We start from the raw sequence: 22,704 nt of genomic DNA, 5'->3' as shown, positions 1-22,704 counted from the left end.
GGAAAGGCGGCCTTCTTCAGCTTTTTCTGGATCCAACCCTGAGCCTAGAACAGCCATGTGCACCACAAACAGGTAATAAGTGAGTCAAGGCGTATCTATGTCCTCGGCCTGCTGAGGAGCCACAGCCACCTTGAGCAGTAAGCTCCTCATCTAGAAAGTAGCCCAAACGGGGTCTGACAGTCCTCCTCTCTGTCCCCAGGAGTGAAGAGCAGAGCAGCTCTGCTGTGAGGTGTTGTGTGAAGCAAAGACCATGTCCAGTCACTAGCAGCCTGCTGCTGAGTGAGCCACTGACCATCATGGACAAGGGATGCTCTAGCTGCTGAGTAATTTCATGGGAAAGTGCAGTTGGTTGGGGTTTGAGGAACGCTAGCTCCTTCCTCATAGACACAGCTCCAGGTACGTGCTCCAAACCTCGTGTTATGGAGACTTCTATTTGCTCAGAGATGTCCAAGAGATGTCCTGTTTGCAGGATGACAACTTTTAACAATACTATCTATATATATAAAAAAAATCTATAAACCGGAACCTCATCATTATTTGGAAACACTTCATATGAAAAACTTCAATTGCATTTGAGATCCAATCATATTATCACCAAAAAATGCCAGTATCACATTTTGCCAATGACAAAAAAGAATTGCAGTTAGGCTATTCATATAACTTCTAATTTTTGAATTTTTTTTAAGTTTTAAATCGTTTCATGAGCTACTTGTATAAACAACTCATAAAATGTCTTGATCAAGAATTGCCATTTCAAGCTTACAACTTGATATTTAACAGCTATGTCTAGAAAGCAAGATCAAGCTTCTCTGGAAAAAAAGACTGTAATTTGGAAATTTTGCACAAAATTAGCCTTTCAGTTTTGTTTTTGAAACATGGTCTTGTTAGATTGCTCAGGCTGCTCTCAAATTTCTGGGCTTAAGGGATCCTCCAACTTCAACCTCCTAACTGCACACCATCATGCCCGGCTAAAATTAACATTTAAAATTTTCCCTAACACTTGGGTTTTTCTGATTTTTTATTATGTCATATAAAGAAATCTTTTCTACCCAACTGTGGACACCCCAGATGCTCTGCAGCTAGTGCCATGGAAGCACTGTTGTTTCCAGTGTGAGCCACAGCAGTTTCCAGGGGCCAGAGGGCAGGAAGTGCAAAGACGGAGGAACCCGGCAAATATGTTTATTATCTTGTCAGTGGTAATGTGATAGGTATATATCAACACTTACCAAATCGTGTCCTTAAAATGTGTGCAGCCTATTGTATGTTAATTATACTTTAATACAACTATTTTTTTTTAAATGATACGAAGAAAAAAGCACAAAGCACATTCCAGAAAGGTGTTCATTTACACTCCGCTAGTAGTAAATGCAGGTGCTTGCTTCATTACACCTTTGTCAGCAGTGTAATTATTGTAAGGGAAAAAAACCTGCTAATTTGAATGGTAAAAATATCCAACTGTTTGAATGTGCAAGTCTTTACTAGTAGACTAAAATATTTCCACATCGATCAGCTCTCTGCCCTTTTCCCTTCATTGCCGCTAAGCAATGAAGAATGCTAACACTAGCAATGCTAGTGTTTAGCTGCCACGTCAACTGGTACAAACTCAAGAAACTTACTACCCCAAAAGATGGTTATAAGTATTCATAGATTTGTCCAGTCCTTTGAATATGAGTCCTAATCACCACATTTAATACTTAGAAAACAAAGCTTAGTTTAACTGCAGAATATTTTTATCATGGTCCAAAGCTTATAAAAGTTGAATCACTTGGTCAAGTACACAAAGCTAGATGATGTTCAATCTGGAACAAGAAGTGAGATCTGCTGGACATAAGCTGAAAAGCAGCAGGAGAGGAAATGATGATGAAGTGATGTGGAAACCGCCAGCAGGGCTGAGACTTCAGAAAATAAAATTCTTTTGACCTTATCCTCCTCATCCTTTAAGTGAGAGAGGGGTAAACAAGACCACCAACTTCCTTCCAGCTCTAACCTTTTCTAAATGCAAGCTGGGTAAGTTGATAAAACCTGGCGATTCTTGTCATATTTCTTCAGTTTTTGTCTGGGGATCCTTAATTATCTGTCTCATAACCCAGACCAACCCATTCAAACTCTAGCACTACCCTCCTCTGTGCAGCCTTTGCCCAATACCTTATCCTCACTTTAGATATGAAGAAAGGAAACCCCAGGGTGGTGCCTGTGGCCTGTGGCTCAAAGGGGTAGGGCACCAGCCCCATATGCCGGAGGTGGCGGGTTCAAACCCAGCCCCAGTCAAAAACTGCAAAAAAAAAAAAAAAGGAAACCCCAAACAAAGAGAACCACAATGGTTCCAAGGTTCCAAGCCTGGTTAAAATAATGAAGAGAAAACACGTATGAATGCTTAGCCATGCCCAGGCATGTAGAAGCATATCCATTAACTGCACACCTGTGTACTTGGGGTTAGAACACCACCAACTGGCAAGAAAGTTCTACGAGAGATCATGCTCTTCATCACTAGATCCCCAGTGAGTCAAATACCAGGTAGACAGGTATATTGAACAAAATGTTTGAACTTTAAAAACGAACATAATTGAAAAATAGCCCTCAGGTCTGATTTAGAACACAGTTCAGTTATATATTTAATTCAAAAGACTTCATGAAATGGTGGGAGAAGTAAAAGGGAAGAAAAAAGAAAGGAATGACCTCAACAACGGCAAGTCACTGTGTTGGCAGCTTGCAGCCTCTCTGCCATCTGTGTATTATCATCTGGGTTTCTCTTACCGCCATAAAACAGGTCTACCAGCAGTGCTCGTTACAAATGCCAATGTCATCCTCACCCCATTTTAACATGCTGCTTCACCAATTCTTACACACTTGACAACTGCTACCTGGCCAATGTTTGAAAATGATTTAAAGGTATAACCCCAAGTCTCAGAGCAGCTATGGCAGAAGTATAAATACTCACATTGCAAACATAGGAAGTGACACATCAACTTGCCACTGACCTACTGCAACTAAGAAACCAGTTTCTAATGCATTGGAGACAATGAGAAAAGGTGAAACCTACAGCTCATGAATTTCTCAAATATTTGGGCACTAGAGGGGATTAGTATAGTAGGAAAAATGTTCCTTCTGGAATTTCCTCAGCATATTCTAAAATACCAGTAACAACATTTCTTCCATTCTTAAAATTAATTTTAACAGTGAACATAACAAACATTTTTTGTCATAATGAGCAGCCAGGCTAATTCCACTGATAATTGAATTATTATCTTTATTAATTTTTACAAATGCATATATCCTAATGTGAAAAGGCTGATTTTTACTTTAACATACACTTTGCAAATTTGTATCAGCAGTAGGCAAGGCTTCGACTGAATAGATTTTGGTCTTCAAAAATGTGACTGCATCCTCCATCTCTAGTTTGTTCATCTCCCAGTTATTAACCTTACAAAAGAAAGGAAAATAATCAGTTTGTGAGACAATGACCCATAAAAGCCAGCTTAGAGATCCAAACACAGTAGAGTAACATCAAGTCAACTACTTTTTAAAAGCAAACATTACCTTCTAATTACTCATATTTTAAAGGCTACACGTGAAGAAAGCTCTAACAGTGAAAAATATAAAAACATTTAAGGTTCTCCACATGGTGCAAAAACTAATTTCTTGAGGAAATCTTGGAATACATATAATCACCAGTATGAAAAACAAAACCTTAAGTAGCAGCCCATTAAGAGAAAGGGGCCATTTGATTCTCAATAACCCATGTGTAATCCATTTCCGGATACTAAAGTACTATAAAGGAAGACTGGAATGCTTACATTTCACATTATATGCAGGACCAACATTAACATACAGATACATTTATTTTTAAGGTTCTTGCTACATAGAGACATCTGAAGAGGCTATTTAAGAAAAGCTGTGAACAGGCAAGACCCCTCCTCCCTCAACCATCTAGCTCTTTCTGGTGACAAACATCCTCTAACAGCCTCACACTAGCCATGAAAACAAAGCTTTAACATCTTTTCTTCTCTTGTTCAAGATAACCTGAAAACTAAATATGGTTTTGTGTGTTTTAAATTAAATTTGAAAAAATACTACTTACATTCTTCCTCTTAGTAAAAAAAAAAAAGATTAAAGCTGACCAAAATAACGTTTATAAAACCCCTGGTAAATGACAGTAATCAGCTGAGGAGAAGCAAAATCATGCACTAAAAAAGCTCTTTCTCAAAGAAAACAATAACTAAAACATTCCAATGATGCTGGCGATTCCTCTAGAGCAGCGGTTCTCAACCTGTGGGTCGCAACCCACAGGAACTGTATTAAAGGGCCACGGCATTAGGAAGATTGAGAACCACTGATCTAGAGTCTTAGTAACTAATTTTAGATTCTTTGATGCTATTAGAATGCACATCAGTAATTGAAGAATATTTCATTTGCTTTTTATTTCTTACCAAGATCACATGAAAACCCATGACATTCAAATGCCGCATTTTCATAGCAAGAAATCCTCTGGGGTGGCTCGAACCCCAACAGTAAGCAGCTCTAGGCACACATAACATGGCTACTCTGAAAACAAAAACAAACAAAAAACAAGACCAGTTACTGACACGACCATTTCAGTCTGGCTGCTCTCCTGCTGCGAAGCTGAGCTTTCCACTGACCACGGTCCTCACCACTCCCAACTTCTGTGCCCTTCACTTCTGTAACTTGGCCGCTGCAGTGGGTCCAGTATGTAATGCTGCTTTATAAAAAAAAAGTACATACGAATTCTTAAACACAAAGTTCTCTCTCGTGTTTAAGGGATAGCTACATTTCTGATGAAGAAAATGTTCAAGTATGAAAGCACCCACGTCCAGCGTTTCCCATGCGGTGCCGATTCTGACGTGCACACTATTAGTCACAGCACCAGGAGAAGTGCTGGTGTAGACAACACCAAATGGTGAATGTTCTTCTTAGACTTACTGTCTCCAGAGAGAGGAGCATGAAACCAGAACTGGCAGATCAAATACAAAGAAGAAAACCCTAAGAAAAAAGGCAAGACCGTTAAAAAGATAAAATGTATAAAGATCACAAAAATGCGGAAGGTGTAATTTGTTTTTTCATTGTTCCTAGCACTTTGGAAATAATAAGTTTGCTGAGAAAAAAGGGGGAAAAAAGACATTTGTGATCTGTCCTCTCCTATACTCTGGCTATTAGAAAACAATAGAAATTTTATATTTTTAAAGGAATGCTCTTTATGCTGAGAATGACTATGTTACTTCATTATGCCAGAACAATGGAATGCCTAGAAAAGAAAAATGATCATTGAATGGGGTTAGAGAGAAAGCTTTTTTTGAGGGAAGATGGGTAACATGGACAGGAAAGAAGGCAGTCGAAAAAGGCGGCCAACAATTAAGCTCAATCCATTCAGAAAGGGGTAAAAGGCACAGAACTGCAGGTGAATGGGGAGGGACGGGCAGATAAGAGTGTGAATCCCTGCAGTTTGAATCTGTACCTCTCTGTCAAATGTGTGGACATGCTCAATAGAGTAACGGGCTGTAACCTCCCTGGGGTCAGGCCCATGTGGAACCCAGCTCTCTGTGTGCACCATGGAGCCCAGAAGAGCCTTTCCACAAAGGCTGAGCACAGGGTATATGCAGTGATTTCATGATCTTATGCAGTGGGCAGGACAGTCTCTTAGGGTACAGCACCATATTTCTTCCAGAGACACTGTATGAACCAAAGCAAACAACTCTGGTTTAGCTTCAGTGTGCTTGATCCATACAGACACAGCTTGATTCAAAAGCTAAAGTTTCTTTAACCTCTGGAAGAGTCTTGGTGGTAGAACAAAATATTTATTGGGTATCTGATTTCTGTAGAAGCCTCAAGTCTTTACAATCACTATTATAAACATAATACTGTCAAAAGTTTACACTGCAGTGATACTTTCAATTATGTTAACATTGTAATATTGAACTGTTTAGCTTCAAAACCTAATTGTTTAAAAATATCTGTTTCATTAAATGGCCCAACTTCGTAATTGAACTGAACACGATTGTATTCAACTATAACACCCACATTTATACCTAAGGAGAAACAGATTTATGGATGAGAGGTCTCTTCGTGCTTAGCAAACTCCAGGCAAAAATAAGGTCTTATTATTATTACTGCTATTTAATATGAAGTGTTTTAGAATTAAGATTTAAATTCAAAAAGCCCAGCAAATGAGTATATGTAAGCAACCTTTGAATATCTGTAGCGGAAGTCGCATCGGTATTAGAAAATGGAAGCACTCGACTCCTGTTGGTATCCATTCTGATTTCAAAATCTGGAAGAAAAGAGTGATATTAATTTTTCAAACATTGCTCAAAGTGATCTTCTATGCCAAAATGTCTAATACTACTAGCAATAATGGTAACGGCAGTAGCTGAAATGCATGCGTGCCAGACACTAGTTAGTCTAAGCCTTCTACCTATATAATTTCATGTATGGTTACAAGGCCCTTACAAGGCCTTTATAAGGTGGGTGCTATTAGTATTGTGATTTTACAGATAAAGAATGTGAGGTTAGTAAATGCCTGAAGTCAGAATACTAGTAAGTCAAGAGCAGGAATCCACACCCAGGCATCTAGCTCCAGAGGCAATGCTGTACTGCATCAACCTGCTGCCGTAAACTTAGAATCTTCTGTTAGAAAAAAAGGAAAATAAAATGAAAGTCCCATACCAATACAGTAATTATGTGGCAGCTGCACGTTTTTTGAGAAGTATCCTCCACCTCCCAGAAGGCGACTTAGCACCTCTGCAACCTTTGTGTTGGGATCTGGTGGTGCCGGTGGCACCTGTGGCAGTGCTAGGTCTATGGCCTTGTGATAAGGGGTATTATCAAGTTTTATACAAGTATCCAAAACATGAAGCTTGTGAACATTCCTCTCCGTGTCATCTAAAAAACAAAGCAAAAAAGGAACAAAATAAATCATTTGGAAAAAATATTAATGCCACATTTTAAAAACTATTATCAACATGCCCATATTTCTAATTATCTTTTTCTTACCTGAAAAATCTGTCTCTCTAGTTTCCACAGTGTTTCAGATCAAAGCCCTATACCTGACAATGTTTTATGTTTTAAAGTATCTCTGAAGTTCATTTAGTCTAAATTCCTTGATTTATAGGTAAGTAAACACCCAGGAATGCTGAAAAGTCTTGTGATTAATTAAAGGTAAGATTGGTACTAGAATCCAGGTTTTCTGGGTTCAAGGCTGTTTCCTCCAATATCATACTGCCTAAAATATCAGCACACGGTACTGATTCTTCACGACTCAACTCAGGGATTTTATAATACTGGCCTTTTTGTTTGTTTATTTATTTATGACAGAGTCTGTTTGTGACAGAGCTTTGCTTTGTTGCCCAGATTAGATGGTGTGATAATAGTTCACTGCAACCTCAAACTTCTGGGCTCCAGTGATCCTCCTGCCTCAGCTTCTGAGAGGCTGGAACTATAGGCCTGTGCCACCTTGCTCAGCTAAGATTTTCTAACTTTTTTCAGAGCTAGGGTCCTGTTTATGCTCAGGCTAGTTATGAACTCTCGAGCTCACGGAAAACTCAAGCCTCAGTCTCCCAAAGTGTTAGGATTATAGGCATGAGCTACTGTGCCCAGCCTATAACACTGGTTTTTGTTGTTGTTTTTGTTTTTTAAGAGACAGAGTCTCACTTTATCACCCTTGGTAGAGTGCCATGGGATCACACAGCTAACAGCAACCTCCTCCTGGGCTTAGGTGATTCTCTTGCCTCAGCCTCCCGAGTAGCTAGGACTACTGGCGCCCACCACAACACCCAGCTAATTTTTTTGTTGTTGTTGCAGTTTGGCCCAGGCTGGGTTTGAACCCGCCACCCTCAGTATATGGGGCCAGTGGCCTACCCGCTGAGCCGTAGGCACCGCCCTATAACACTGTTTTTTAAAAAATGTGAACTACACTATTCTTAGTAGTGTGTACAAATTTTGTACACCTATCTGGATATTGCTTTTGCTCGCTTAACATTAAAGAATAAAAGTCAACAGTTAAATTTGGTTCCAAGAATAAATAACTCACTAATTTGGTGGTTATTTGTTTTCTTGCTCTGAATAAGCATACTCTCAATACAGGTCATAAATGACCAAAAGTTTACACCTGCAAAAGCTGATTTCCAATGTAATGTACAAGGATTAGGAAATGCAAACACTCTGATCAAGGCATAAAGAACAACTTGAACATTTAGCCTTTGTGTAGGTGGATACAGTATAAATAAAAATAATGATGATGCATTTCTTATTCTTTTCTTTCATATGTAGGATCTGCCATTAAAGTACTGACCTTTGACTTCACCATCATTACTTCTTTTCTAAATAACATCTGCTCTGCAAATTTTAATTGATACTGCCCCAACTCAGAATCCAGGCTGAATCGCAAGGCAGTGACTGTGCCTAATTCCCATCAACATTATACACTGATATCCTACCTGCTCTCAGCAGCTCACTGATGACTTCCTTTTGGAGCAGGTGATTAACAGGGGCGAGAGGCAAATAATTCATTAGGCAAAATGAATACACAGCATTCAATAGGTTTTCAGAAGAAATGTGGTAAAGACAACCAGTCAGAGCACTAGCCATCACATCTAGGAAATGTCTGGGAAAGAAAGAAAAGTCAGTTTTCAAAAACTGAAGACAAAGTTTTGGTAGGGGTACTTAGGTTCCCTAGGATCAACATCTTTAAGGATTCCAAAGAAAAAGAATAAGAAAATCAGGCTTGCAAATAAGTATCCACACATCATTCTGGACAGGTGGCTATCATAACAAGTACTCACATTCAATTAATGCTGGCTTTTGCTATATATCTTGCACAAGACAAATGTTTTATAAACTTGAACTCATTTAATTCCCATTAAAATTCTATGGGAATCATAATAATTATTATTACCTTCATAATCAAGAGGAATAAACAGGCTCAGAGAAGTTGAGTGACTTACCTAAGACCACACAGCCAAGGAAGTAGCAAAGACAGTACTAGAACCCTAGTTGTCAGGCTTCAGAGCTTTCTAATCATTACAGTGGATTTTCTATAAGGCCTGGACTACCACAGCAGTTTCATAACCAATTAAAATTCTCCAGCTATCAATACTCTGGGTTGAAACAACTGAGCGGAAGATGGGTCAAGCCCAGCAGTTTGAGGATGCAGTGAGCTATGATGATGACCCTGCACTCCACCCCAGGCAACAGACTGAGACCTTGTCTCAAATTTAAAAAAAGAATCGCGAGCGTTATCATACCACCCAGAGCTAATGTCACACAGTATGACAAAGTAGTTAAGCGCACATGAAGAGAGAAAAAAATCAAAATTGGTGAGGTCACCTGCCCACAGCGACACTGCTAAGAAATGACACAAATAAACTCTGAACCCACATCAATCTGACTCTCAGGGCAGAGGCTATACATCACTCTGTAAGGAAAAAAAAAAAAAAGGAACACAGGCCACATACTGTGTCACTGCAGAAGAAGGAAAGCTGACAGTAACTTTTGGGAGAATGAGAATGTGAACAGGTGAAAAAGATGGGAAAGGAAAGAATTTGAATGGAGGCATGAAGTGCTCGCTACTTGCCTGATGGTGAATAACCAGCGAGATGAAGGCACAGAGCACTGAGTCTGACATCAGGGGCAAACATACCCAGAGGAAAGCCTTGGAAACAATGGTATCATAAATACAGGTCAATGTTCCAGATGAACTGGGAGGCCCATGGGCAGATCCATGGGCGGGGTCAGGGAGAGAGGGGCTGTGGCATTACGATGGGGTGGGGAGAATATAACAGATCCCAGGGACAAAGCGAGGCAGCATGGATGGAACGGATCATGGATGGTGGAAGCCTGGGCAGTGATCCCCTCTCTGATCTTCTCTCGCCCCTCCTCGCACGGGAACTCAGCTTCAGCAGCCCACGCTGCTGCTGTTCCCTGCACGTGTGTTTCCCTGCTTTCCTCCAGCCTGGTGTGTGGAATGCCTTCCACTCAGAATGTTCTTCCCTGCTTATCCTCCCACAGGAACTGCCCATCTATCCATCTTCTAAAATCGGATCAGATGCCAGTGCCTCTGGGCAGCACTGCCTGACCCTCCTCTTCATCAGGCTGGCATCCCAGCACATCCTACCTCTATTTCCAAACACCTCAGATAAAACTCTATCACTCTAGTTTTCATGATATGTTTGATTGCCAGTTTATATGTCTACATTACCCATTACACAGACAATCCTCTGGCAAGAATGTGTCTTATCTTATTCATCTATGTCCTAAGTACCCAGGTGCTTGGTAAATGCTGACTAAATGAAGAAATCAACTTAGATAAGGAAGACAAGAGAGGAGCTTGTTAGCTCCTAGAAAGTATAAGTTGAGAATAATAAGAATTCAGAATTGTTGAACTTGAGACACTTCTGGGATGTACAGAGATAACATACACCCTGCAGAGACTTAGGTCTGGAGTTCAGAAGTATACTAATAACCAGAGATGCAAACTTGGGGCTATCTATATGTAAGGTGGTAAATATGGATCAAGAAGCAAAGAAACCAAAGGACCAAAACAACAGAGTTTAAATGTGAAGTGTTTCCTTCCCTTGGTTTCAAACCCAGGAACATATTCCAGATTTAACACACTTTCTCTTCCATAGTCCATCACTTAAATAAAATAATGATTAATGTACGGCATATGGATAAACAAGGTGCTACATCAAATTTCCCTCCACTCTCCTACTTAACCCATTTCTTCTAGTCAACTCTCTTCCCAAATGCTATGAGTCACCCTGCTTCTAAAACCTCTGACCAGTGGTTCTCAACCTTCCTAATGCCGTGACCCTTTAATACAGTTCCCACGATTGAGAACCGCTGTTCTAGACTCTGCATTTTAATGGACCAACAGACCCAATCTGACAGTGGCCCAAAACAAGGGTTTAACTTTACTGGTCTTACAACTTGGGAACCAAATCAGCACAGGAAGATAATTTCTGCTTCTCAACTCTATGAGTTTACCCCTTAGTCAATCAGCAGACCAATTCCCCAGCCCTTTACCCACCAAACTCTCTTTAAAAACCCTGGCCCCTAAACTCCTGGGAAGACAGATTCGAGAAATTCTTCCCGACTCCTGGCAGGTCAACTTGCAATATTACAATGTCTCTCTGCTATAACTCCTGCTGTTTCAACGTATTAGCCTCCTCTTGAGCAGCGGGTAATGAACCTGGTAGGGCTATAACAATTATATGCCAACAGATTAGGTAACCAAGAAGGTCTGGATAAATCCCTAGAAACATTACAACATACCAAGACTGAATCATGAAGAAATAGAAAAATCTTTAAAAAATAAAAAAAAAAAAAAAACAGAAAATCTAAACAAACCACTAATGAATAAGGAATTTAATCAGTAGTCAAAAACCTCCCCAAAATGAAAAAAGCCAGGAACAAATGACTTCACTGGTGAATTCTAGCAAACACTTAGAAAATAATTAGCAATACTTCTTAAACTTTTCTAAACACTTGAAGAAAAAGGAATACTTCCAATCTCATTTTATGAGAATGGCATTACCCTGACACCAAAGCCAAACAAAGGCACTACAAGAAAAGAAAACCATAGGTCAATATCCCTGATGAACACAGATGCAAAAATCCTCAATAAAATACTAGAAAACCAAAATAGATAATTAAAAGGGTTATTCCCTATCAGCAAGTTGGATTTACCCCTGGAAGGAAATGATGGCTTAACATACGTAGATCAATTAATGTGACATTCCACATTAACAAAATAAAAAATAGAAACCACATGATCATCTCAATAGATGCAGAAAGACCAGCTGACAAACTTCAACATCCTTTCAAGATAAAAGGCTTTCAACAAATTAGGTATAGAGGGAATGTACCCCGCCATAAGAAAGGCCACATATGAAAAGCTATAACTAACATCATATTCAATAATTAAAACACTGGTATCTTTTCCTCTAAGACCAGAGTAAAATAAGGATGCCTACTACTCTCACCATTTCTATTCAACACAGTAGTAGAAATTCTAGCCAGTGCAATTAGGCAAAAAATAAAATAGAGAAAGTAAGAAAAGGCATCCACATCCAAAAGGAAGAAGTAAAATTATCTGTTGTGTTCCTATTCACATACAACAAACTATCCAACACTCTTGTTTTGCAATAGCCTCAAAAAGTATAAAATATTTAGGAATAAACTTAATTAAAGAGATAAAAGACGAATACTGAAAACTAAAAAAAAAATTGATTAAAGTAATTGAAGAAGAGACAAATAAATGGAAAAACATACAGTTATCTACAGAGTCAGAGCAACCCCTATCAAATCTCAATGGAATTTTATACACAAATAGAAAAAAAAAATCTTAAAATTCATATGGAACCACAAAGAATCTAGAACACCAAAGCAATGAGAAAAAGGAGCAAAGCTAGAGGCATCATACTTTCTGATTTCAAAATACAATAAAAACACAATGGGGAAAGAATGTTCTCTTCAACAAAGGGGGTTTGGGAAATTGGATATCTATATGCCAAAGAATGAAATTGGAACATTATTTTACACTATACACAAAATTAACTCAAAATGGATTAAAGATTTAAATATAAGCCTTGCAACAATAAAACTTCTCAAAAAAAAACATATAGAAAAAGCCTTATGACATTGGTCTAGGCAGTAATTTTTTTGGAGTAACACCAAAAGTACAAGTAACAAAAGCAAAAACAGACAAGGGGAACTACATAAAACGAAAAAGCTACCGTACACCAAAGAAACAAACCAACAGAGTGAAAAGGCAACCCACAAAATAGGGAGAAAAATCATTGCAAACTGTATGTAGGAAAAAGGGCTAATCTCCAAAATACATACATAAGAAACTTCTATAACTCAATAGCAAAAAAATAAATAATGTGATTAAAAAATGGGCAAAGGATGTACAAATAGACATATCTCCAAAGAAGACATAAGAGGTCAAACAATTAAGTTCACAAACTCATCCTAGAAAAAGTGCTGGATACCTCACAGCTGAACATCACTGTGGTCACCTTCAAAGTACTTCCCTTAGCCATCTGGTAACTGTAGTGATACTCAGCATTGAGGTATGTAGCACTTTTTCTAGGATGAGTTTGTAAACTTAATTGTCAGAGACCTCATATGATGACAGCTCTGATACCCATTCCAGAAAAAGAATTCCTAAACTGCCTAGCTTCCCAAGCAGAGCACCTCAAAGGTGACTGCGGCACTTTTTCTAGGATGAGTTCATGAACTTAATTGTCCATCCTCATATAAACGGCCAACAAGTATATGAAAATACATTCAATATCACCAATTATTAGGAAATATAAATCAACATGGCAATGAGGTATCACTTCACACCTATTAGAACGGTGATTACTCAATAAAGAAAAGCTAACAAGTGCTAGAGAGAATATGGGAAACTGGAATTCTTGCATACTATTGATGGGAGTACAAAACAGTGCATGGAAAACAGTAAGAAGGTTCCTCAAAAATTTTGAAAGTAGAACTATCATATGACTTAGCAATCCCACTTCTGGATATATTTCAATTCCTATAAATTGAAATCAGGAGCTCGAAGAGATATTTGTACTTCCATAGTCACTGTAGCACTATTTATAACATATGTATAATAGCCAAGATAAACAAACAACCTAAATGTCCATCAACAGATGAGTAAATAAAATAGGATGTACACATATAATGGAATATTATTCAGCCTTTAGAAGGAAATCTTGCCATGTGCTACACCATGGATGAACTTTGAGAACACTATGCTAAGCAAAATAAGCTAGTCACAGAAGGACAGATATTGCATGAGGTATCTAAAAAGTCAAGGTCATATAAACAGAAAGCATGATGTTGGTTGTTAGAGGTCAGGGGAGGGGAAAACAGGGAGTCCCTGCTGAACAGGTATAAAGTTCCAGTTCTGTGAGATGATTAAGTTCCAGAGGTCCATTGTACACTACCATGCCTACAGTTAAAACATCATAGTTAAAAGCGTTATGCTGCACACTTAAAATTTTATTAAGAGTTCTTACCACAATAAAAATATTACTTTTCAAAATACATTTCTCAATTTTTCAATGAAGTTAAAGAAAACTAAACCATAAACTTAGGAAAGGGTGGGATACCTGTGAGAGTTTTAAATGAAAACTCCTATTATGAATTAACCAATATAAAGAACAAAGATGCAAAACGAAGAGCAACAAATATAAAATGAAATGCTGTTTAAATGAGTAAGGAACACTTTCTTTATTGACATGGATGATGGTTGTGGATGTGCTCACTTGTGATAATTCATTAGATTTGTGATTTGTAATCTTTTGTACAAATATGTTTTGTAACAATAAAAAAGCAAAATAACAAACCAGTACGTACTCTTTGTTCTGGTATTTGCAGACGTGGTTGAGAGAAGAATATACATGAAGAATGGAGACGATGTTTTTCACGTCCAAGGATTCAGGCTGCTCTACTATTTTCTTCATTAACAAGTCCATCATACCAACAGGTCGAAAACCAAGGTTTTCAAATAACAGAAGGAGAAAAATAACCTTAAAAAGAGAAAGAATTGAGGGGAAAACTCTTTAATAAATACAGTATGCTAATAAATAGTTTATTAGATCTCAATTTAGACAGCTGTACAATTGTCCTGATCAACAGAATATATCCTAAAACGGAATAGTGATCTCCTCCTCCCAATGACACACTCTGAATTAGGTGTCAAGTTAATTAATAAGCAATCTCTTTTTATAAGCTGAGAACCACAGCATAAACTGGTTTCCATATTTCCATTGCATTTAAAACTAAATCCTTTCCTATGCACTTTTTGTACAACAGATCTGAAAACTACTCTTAAATATACCTTTTCTGAAGTTTTTCAAAATGTCCAATTCAATCTTGAACTCCTCCCATGCCCAAGCCAAGATAATTTCCTAGATTCTAACTTATAAAAGATAACTCAAAAATTTTCATATTTAATATTAATTCCTGTGAGAATGGAGCTCTAATAGCATGATTAAACTGCACCGTTCACCTCCAATTTCCCTCTCAGTCTTTCTCACTTATGATTATTCTCTTTCCATAATCAATTCCCAAAGTAATCTAAATATTCTTTTTATTCTTCAAAGTAAACTGAACCTAGTGACTTAACACAGTTACCACTGACTTCATTACAAAAAGGAATTTATACTAGCTACTTCATTTTTTAAGTGTTTATATGTAGTATTATTACCAGAGACCATGAATTTTGTTTTTTTTGAGACGCAGTCTCACTTTGTCACACTCTCTAGAGTGCTATCATAGCTCACAGCAACCTCAAATTTTGGGGCTCAAATGACACTCCTGTCTCAACCTCCTGAGTAGCTGAGACTACAGGCACCTGCTACAACTCCCAGCTAGAGATGGGGTCTCGCTCTTACTCAGGCTGGTCTCAAACTCCTAAGCTCAGTGATCCTCCTGTCTTGACCTCTCAGAGTGCTAGGATTACAGGGATAAGCCACAGTGCCTGGCAAAGAGACCCTGAATTTAATGGCTTTTACTCTGAAGGAAATAATGGACGCTGATCATTAAGTAATGACATTTTATTCTTCATAAACCATAAGTATGTCATACCACCCATTTTTATTATTCAAAATCTAATGAGAAGTGTAAACACAAAAATGACGCAAAATATCTAACCAAAGCACCGCACAACCTTTTGAAAACCAAATAATAGAGCAAACTTGGGACAGCATAATTTTTGTTTCAGATAGAAAGATGATTAAAAGATTCAACAGTATACAGATGATCCTGAACTTACAATGAGGTTAAGTTCTAATAAGTCCTACACATAGTACATTGAAAATACATCGTAAATCAAAAATAGATTTATTACACCTAACCTGCTGGATATCATAACTTAGCCAAGCCTACCTTAAACATTCTCAGAACACCCACATTAGCTTATAGGTAAACATGCTCAGAACACTCACTTTAGCTTATAGTCGGGCAAAATCATTTAACACAAAGCCTGTGACACTGTACAGTATCAGTTGTTATCCCTCATGATCATGTAACCGAGTGGGAACTGAAGCTCACTGCCACCACCCAGCATTACAAAAGTATATTGTACCTCCTGTCTCTAGCCTGGGAAAAGATCAAAATTCAGAGTATGGTTTCTACAGAATGTGTATTGCTTTCACACCATCATAAAGTCACTACCTCATACGTCAAATCATCCTAAGTCAGGTACCTATATTCACAAGTAAACCCCGGATATAGAAATAATAAGAAGCTACTTATTAAAAAATCAATTTAGTGTTGGAATATTTTAGTATATTAGCTGCTATAAAGGTAAAAAAAAAAAAGTATTTAAAATGCTAAATGAATTAATATGCTTTTTGAAAGTTTCTGAGGCTTATTCTAACATACTCACATGTTTCAACTTCCAGATGTCATAAGTTGCAGCCACATAGTCTGCTATTCCCTCGAAGAGATAAGAATTATAATATCGGAGATCTTTGCAGGACTGCAGTATGTTCAGCATTACTTTAAAAGGACATCCATGGATATTATCTTTAAGAATGAATTAAACAAACAAAAATTACCAGAGGGTTTTAAATATACGACTCAAGTTGCTTGATACCTATTTTCATAGAAGAACAAGGTTTTTAAAACAAATAAAAGAACTGTAGTCCCAACCAGTATGTCAGATGCTACAAAGCATGAAAGAAAATTGTCCTTACCAATGACCGTCTTACTGCACTCATTCAAGAGCGTAAGAGAACGGTGATTCATAGCGGCTAGTGCCTCAAACATGTGCTGGCTATTCAAAATAGAAAATCTGTCTAGTTCACTCAAGGCTTTCATCTAAAGAAAAACAAACTTAGATTTACTGTTTGTGGCAAACAAAAATATTAAACTTTTATTTTTAAGTAAAAAAGATGACGTTTAAGAAAAATAGTTAAATATATTTAACTACCTACATACAGATAAATACGTCTACTTCTATTAATTCACTTTAGCAAAACTAAGCCAAATGGTATAGCAATGTCCCTCTAAAATATTAACTTCAGGAATTGATAGTGCATTACAATAAATAATGATTTTTCAAAAATCATCCATTGCAGAAAATCCAGGCTTACCTCCAGTTTCCTTTTAAGAGCTATTGGTGCATCTTTTCCAATACATTTCATCACAGCTTGTAAAGTGAAGACATGTTTTATTTTCCAGACTTGCTGATCAACTAATATTCTGTCATCAAACATCAAACACAATAAATATTATAATCCTAGAGTTTTCAAACTAGAAGAGAAATCTTAAAAAAAAAAAATCAATTGGTCCAGATCCTACTTTTTATAGGCCAAAAATATGAATCCCAAAGAAATAACCTTGAGCAGAAATAACCTGCTTGAGAGAATGTAAGTAGTCAGTGAAAGACCCAGACCCAGTCTAGTACTATTTCCTCTCCATGTTACTGTACTATCTTTATCAATGAACAAATCACATCAGGAGATTACAGGAAAATAACCTATGCATACTCAATGAAAAAGAGAAATAAGCATTATTCTCACTGATCTATGATATTAGATCAGCTGCATCAATTTTATAAATTCCTTTTCAAGGTGGGCAAGTGTCGTATAGTCCCCACAGAGTGTTCTAATAACTATCCTGAATTAAATACACAAATCAGTTCTCCCTCAGCTCATATCAGTACTATGTTTTAAGATAAATTAATTTCGATTCCAGTGTTACTCATATTTTTCATGGTAGACCCCCAAAGAAGTATTATTTCCAGCTTTATCTCACCCTGAGTCAGGATTTTAACTTTAATAAGGGATTAAAGACTATAACTACATACAAAGCCTCCCCAACCCACCACTCCAAAAAAGAAAAGCAGTTCAATTTCCATCTCATTTGTTTGAATTCAGATACAAGAGGAACAAAGAAAACCACATGAAGAAGGCATAAGAGAGACTCGACGCCCACAGCTCAGGGGTTAGGATGCCAGCCCCATACACTGGGGCGGGGGGGTTCGAACTCAGCCTGGACCTGCTAAACAACAATGACAACCACAACAACAACAAAAATAGCCAGGTGCTGTGGTCGGCACCTGTAGTCCCAGCTACTTGGGAGGCTGAGGCAAGAGAATCACTTAAGCCCAAGGGCTTGAGGTTGCTGTGAGTTGTGACGCTATGGCACTCTACTGAGGGAGAAATAGTGAGAGTCTGTTTCAAAAAAAAAAAGGCGTAAGAGAGTTCTCACCTTAATCCTGCTTGAAGAACATGCACATTCTTGCATGGCTCCATTGCCCCTAAAAGAGCTGACAGAACTGAAAGACATTTCTGATCACACTCATTGATACGTTCCTGTTGAAATTAAAAAAACACTACAAGTGATTAGCTGAAGCAAAATCACCAAGCTGATGCTTTCAGTAAAAGGATTAAGTATCGAACCAATAATTTCTATAGTCAGTTCACAATGAAATAGCATCTTTGGGAAATAACATGTTATGTTTAAGTGAATTTCCCAAACAATTGATAGATATCCTTTTAGGCATCAACATATTTTTACTTTCACTATTATCTTTGAAAATCCATTTGGTAAACAACCTTTATTAAACATCATTTTGTGAAACAACCTTTATTAAACATCATTTTTACCTCTTCTTAGAAACCAAGGTCATCATAAAGACAAAAGAGTTTGAGGGCAGTAATATAAAAGCTACTGATATAATGGGTAATTTGCCCATTCCTAAGGATCCTTAGAGGCTCTGCCCTATATCCTTTCCTGGGTATCAAGCTGAAAACTTCAGTTATGAATCTTCTGAGTAACATTTCCTGCCACATTCTATCACCACTATTTGGGTCTCAAGGGGAGCTCAGGCTCCACAGATCCTTCCTTTAGGTCTCTTTAGTTAAGACACTAATTTAGATTCCAGAAACAACAGTGGGCATAATTTTGAAAGTAAATAGCAACAACACAGCTTACCTAGTACTTCATAATTTAATCACAATCTACACATCTCACGAGAGTTTTCATAACCACAGCGGAGGAAACTTAGACTGAAAGAGGTATGGTCTTTTGCTAAACTTACATGACTAACCAATCACAGTCTCACATGAAAATCAGATACTGATAATAAATGGATAAGGCTGGAAAGATTACAAAGTTTCATTCCCATAGGAGCGTTTCCTGCTGTGAAGGGAAAGGCCACTTGACTATGTGATTGAAGGGCAAATTCACTGATAGCAAACTGTCCTTTCGTCCCTAACTAAAATGTCTTCATAACATTCTGACAGGTCAGTGAGACAATCATACACATAGATATTCTGACTCCAAAATCCCACTGCTCATACCTTACCAATCCACATGCTATGCTGATAGGAATATGCATTCAAAATCCAGAAAGAACATCTCTGACTAGGTAAGGTGACTTATAATCACTTTTAAATGACTATATAGAGAACTAAATGACAGTCTACCAAATAAACATGGCCATTCTGTAGTTTAAACTCTGCATATGTACACGAAATAAAATTCTTGGTTGAGAACATATGGAAATCTCAGTAATGCAAAAAGTTAGTTGAGGGCAGCACCTGTGGCTCAGTGAGTAGGGCACTGATCCCATATACCGAGGGTGGTGGGTTCAAACCTGACCCGGGCCAAACTACAACAAAAAATAGCCGGGTGTTGTGGCAGGCACCTATAGTCCCAGCTACTCGGGAGGCTGAGGCAAGAGAATCGCCTAAGTTCAAGAGCTGGAGGTTGCTGTTGCTGTGAGCTGTGATGCCACTGCACTCTACCAAGGGCAACAAAGTGAGACTCTGTCTCTAAAAAAATAAAAAGTTAAGTTGAAAACTCTTACATAATTATGAACCCAAATACATGTGAGATTATCCCCAAGATATTTCTTTTAAAAAAGTATTTAATTATGATCATTGAGTGTAGAAGTCTGAGGTGTCCACTCTTACAATGTGATTAATTAACAAGCTAATCTTGCCTTTCTCACATCTAGCACCATTCCAGTGACATTATGCAGGACATTAATGTCTTGTTTTAAATTAAATATACTAAAAATGGCTCCCTCCATCCAATTTCAACCTTCTTCCAATGCATTTTCCACTCATTCAGTGATCTAAAATGCAAATTTGAACATGTCAACCCGTTGTTTAAAATTCTTCAATGGATTCCCATTGCTGCAGCCTTAAGGTCACACACAACCCTTCAGATCCCCAAATATGGAACCCTGACCAAATCTAAACTTTGAACAATAAATTCCTTCATTAAAAGGATTTGTTCTGTAAAATTTGAATTCAATCAAAAGGCCACACTCAAGAATCCAGAGGGTCACCTGTGGCTCCACAGCCATAGGTTTGCCCCCCTGGCCTATACTGTAGGCCCTACAGGATAAATACAAACTCCTCAGCCAGGCATGAAAGGCTCTTTATGATTTGGCTCCTATTTTTCTAGCCTCATGTCCTGTCACTAAGCCCCTTCTCCCTCAACCCTCTGCCTTGACCAGCACGTGCACAACTTCCTCCCTACCCCTTCAAGCAGAAAAACCCACCATTATGTTGTTCAGCCACAGCAAACTACTCTCAGCTCCCTAAACTTGCAAACTTTTCCTCTGGAATGTCAGGGCATGCAATCTTCTCTGCTTGAAATACTAACCCTTTCACCGTCAATCCTCTTACAAAGCTCAGGCATCATTTCCCACTGGGCTTGAATTCCAACTCTACCATGGACTAAGTTCTCTTCCTTTCTTGGTTTCCTTCAACTATCCAACCTTTCTTTGTATTATACATCTTGCATCTCTCCTCATTTTAGCTTCTTCATTACTACTAAACCCTGGAGAAGGTAAATAGGGCAAGCTTTCATAAATTTCCATAGCAAAAGGAAGACAAAAACCTACCTAATTAAGGTCTCTAAATCATACAACATATGTGCCATTATATTAGATAGTCTATTCTTGTAAGGAGGCCACATATCTAGTTCCCTTCATTCTTTCAAGATACTCTAAACCAAGTAAAAACATGTAAATCTCCTTTTGATTTTACCTGGATCACCCTCAACAAAGTCTGTACCAGAAGAGTGTTCTGAGGGATCCCAAGCTTCACTATAGCATGAAGACTAAACAACAAGTGGTCATAGTGCATAATCTTGGCTTCCCTCATTATATGTTCACAGAGCTGGTTAAATGCAGGGTGGCTAACCATCAGTTGTTTTTCACAATGCTTCTGGTCATCAGACAGCCTTTTGGCCACTGTCCACATTGCTGTGAAATAGTTACTACTAGGAAATGTAGGCGCTTTTGAAAATTCATCCAACACATCATTCAGGGAATTACACTCTTGAGACAGTTTTCTGTAACTGATAGGGGTTGGTTTTGTTTCACTGGTGAGAACATTTTCATTGGAGACTTCATGATGAAAGTTTACTTTGTTGAATCCATTACTGTGTGCACCAATAGAGAAAAAGGAACGTCTTGAGTCAAAGGACGGTCTTCGAGGACAAAGTTGTCTGTCAACTGTAAAAACTGTTAACATGCTTCTGCCCTTTGTTTGAAAGCCATCAGCTCCCAAATTAAAAATGAATGCATCCTGAAAGAGATATCTAACAGATGATCTAGATGGTTGAATTTTGTTACCAAAGTCATTTAAGAGGCGGTTTCTTAGCTTCCAGTTTGAATAAACAAAGTTTGGTCTGCAAAATCCCAAAGGATTTAGCTTCACAGTTCTGCTTGTTGAAACTAAAGTACTGAATTGTCTGAGGTTCCACAAAAAGGAACATGCTTTGTCACTCATTTTGCTATTCACTGAAACGCTTCCAAATGGCTTTAAAGTTGTCAATATGAAACAAACATCACTTCCACTACTGAAAAAGAATACACCCTGTCGTTTTCCTGTAAAGAAAGGGATAATGAAAGGGGAAAAAAAAATTAAGCAAAACTTTTACTTAAAGAAATGAGATGTATTTAACAGAGGAGACAATGGGAACCTATGGAGTCATTAAAGATTTTAAAATGGTAAAACTACTTTACAAATACAGGCTTCCTTCACTTGTACTACAATACGTACCATTTTAAAGAAGCCAGGTTACTTTGTAAGTAATCGTTGTATAAATGAGATTTTTTAAAGTTAATTTCTGGTTGGAAAGCGTTCCATAAAGCTACCTCTGTAGTAAGGGCTTTTGTTAGTATCGCTAGGCAGATGTCTCCAAATATGAAAATAAAGGGATTAACAGTGACAGATAATTTTCAATATGAGGATTTTGCAGCAGCCCAACCTGGACTGTTAAGAATAGGGGGCTGGATAAGTAGAACCGCTAAGAAGGAGAAAAAGAAGGTGATGTATGCACATGGCCTGCGTGTAAGGGAAAGATACAACTAGTCAGCCTCACCAGGAGCCTGCCTGTCCTTTCGTACCTGAGCAACCTAGCATTAAACCACCTCCTAAACTTAATTCCCCGCAACTCCTAAGACCTTTCCCCTGGGTAAAAACTCTTTTAAGTGTGATACTGCCAATAGTTCCGGCCATGCTGGTCCTTCACTCACCTTAAGAGCAGAACATTGAAGCTTATGTAGGCGCCGCCATGACAGCGTCCCCGAGAGTAACGCATATCGCGAGATTTTACGGATTCCTTCATAGGCCAAAAATGGTTTGTTTGTGGTGATTGCTGGAGGAGTTATTCAAAAAGAAGAAAGCCTACCAAGGAGAAAGC

General features: G+C 38.1%; 1 protein-coding gene across 3 annotated transcripts; it reads right to left on the bottom strand.

Annotated features, from left to right (window-relative positions):
* Window positions 1-3,219: 3,219 nt before the first annotated feature.
* FASTKD2 (FAST kinase domains 2) lies at window positions 3,220-22,668 on the bottom strand. Of its 3 annotated transcripts, none has more exons than XM_053598042.1 (13): window positions 22,538-22,668; window positions 21,042-21,886; window positions 18,247-18,350; window positions 17,127-17,235; window positions 16,728-16,851; window positions 16,418-16,557; window positions 14,383-14,555; window positions 8,448-8,614; window positions 6,679-6,894; window positions 6,199-6,283; window positions 4,939-4,998; window positions 4,428-4,542; window positions 3,220-3,420 (listed from the first exon to the last, which is right to left on the bottom strand). In XM_053598042.1, exons 2-13 carry the CDS (start codon window positions 21,786-21,788, stop codon window positions 3,301-3,303), a joined length of 2,160 nt encoding a protein of 719 aa, XP_053454017.1. In that variant the 5' UTR covers window positions 21,789-21,886; window positions 22,538-22,668; the 3' UTR covers window positions 3,220-3,300. The 3 variants fall into 3 exon arrangements, with proteins under 3 accessions (XP_053454017.1, XP_053454018.1, XP_053454019.1); XM_053598043.1 differs by lacking the exon at window positions 22,538-22,668 and adding an exon at window positions 22,062-22,470; XM_053598044.1 differs by lacking the exon at window positions 4,939-4,998 and having other exon boundaries at window positions 22,538-22,667.
* Between the last annotated feature and the right edge of the window lie 36 nt (window positions 22,669-22,704).

Source organism: Nycticebus coucang, chromosome 7 (assembly GCF_027406575.1).
Source record: "Nycticebus coucang isolate mNycCou1 chromosome 7, mNycCou1.pri, whole genome shotgun sequence".
Lineage (NCBI taxonomy): Eukaryota > Metazoa > Chordata > Mammalia > Primates > Lorisidae > Nycticebus > Nycticebus coucang.
The sequence above is the reverse complement of the archived record's forward strand: the minus strand, read 5'-3'. Positions and strand labels throughout refer to the sequence as shown.

Coding starts and splice junctions, on each gene's coding strand:
- FASTKD2 (XM_053598042.1), bottom strand. CDS start 21,788: ATGAGTGACAAAGCATGTTCCTTTTTGTGGAACCTCAGACAATTCAGT. Junction 16,558..16,727: donor GTGCAGTAAGACGGTCATTG/GTAAGGACAATT, acceptor TCATTCTTAAAG/ATAATATCCATGGATGTCCT. Junction 4,543..4,938: donor TGCTCCTCTCTCTGGAGACA/GTAAGTCTAAGA, acceptor TTTTGTTTTCAG/AGTAGCCATGTTATGTGTGC.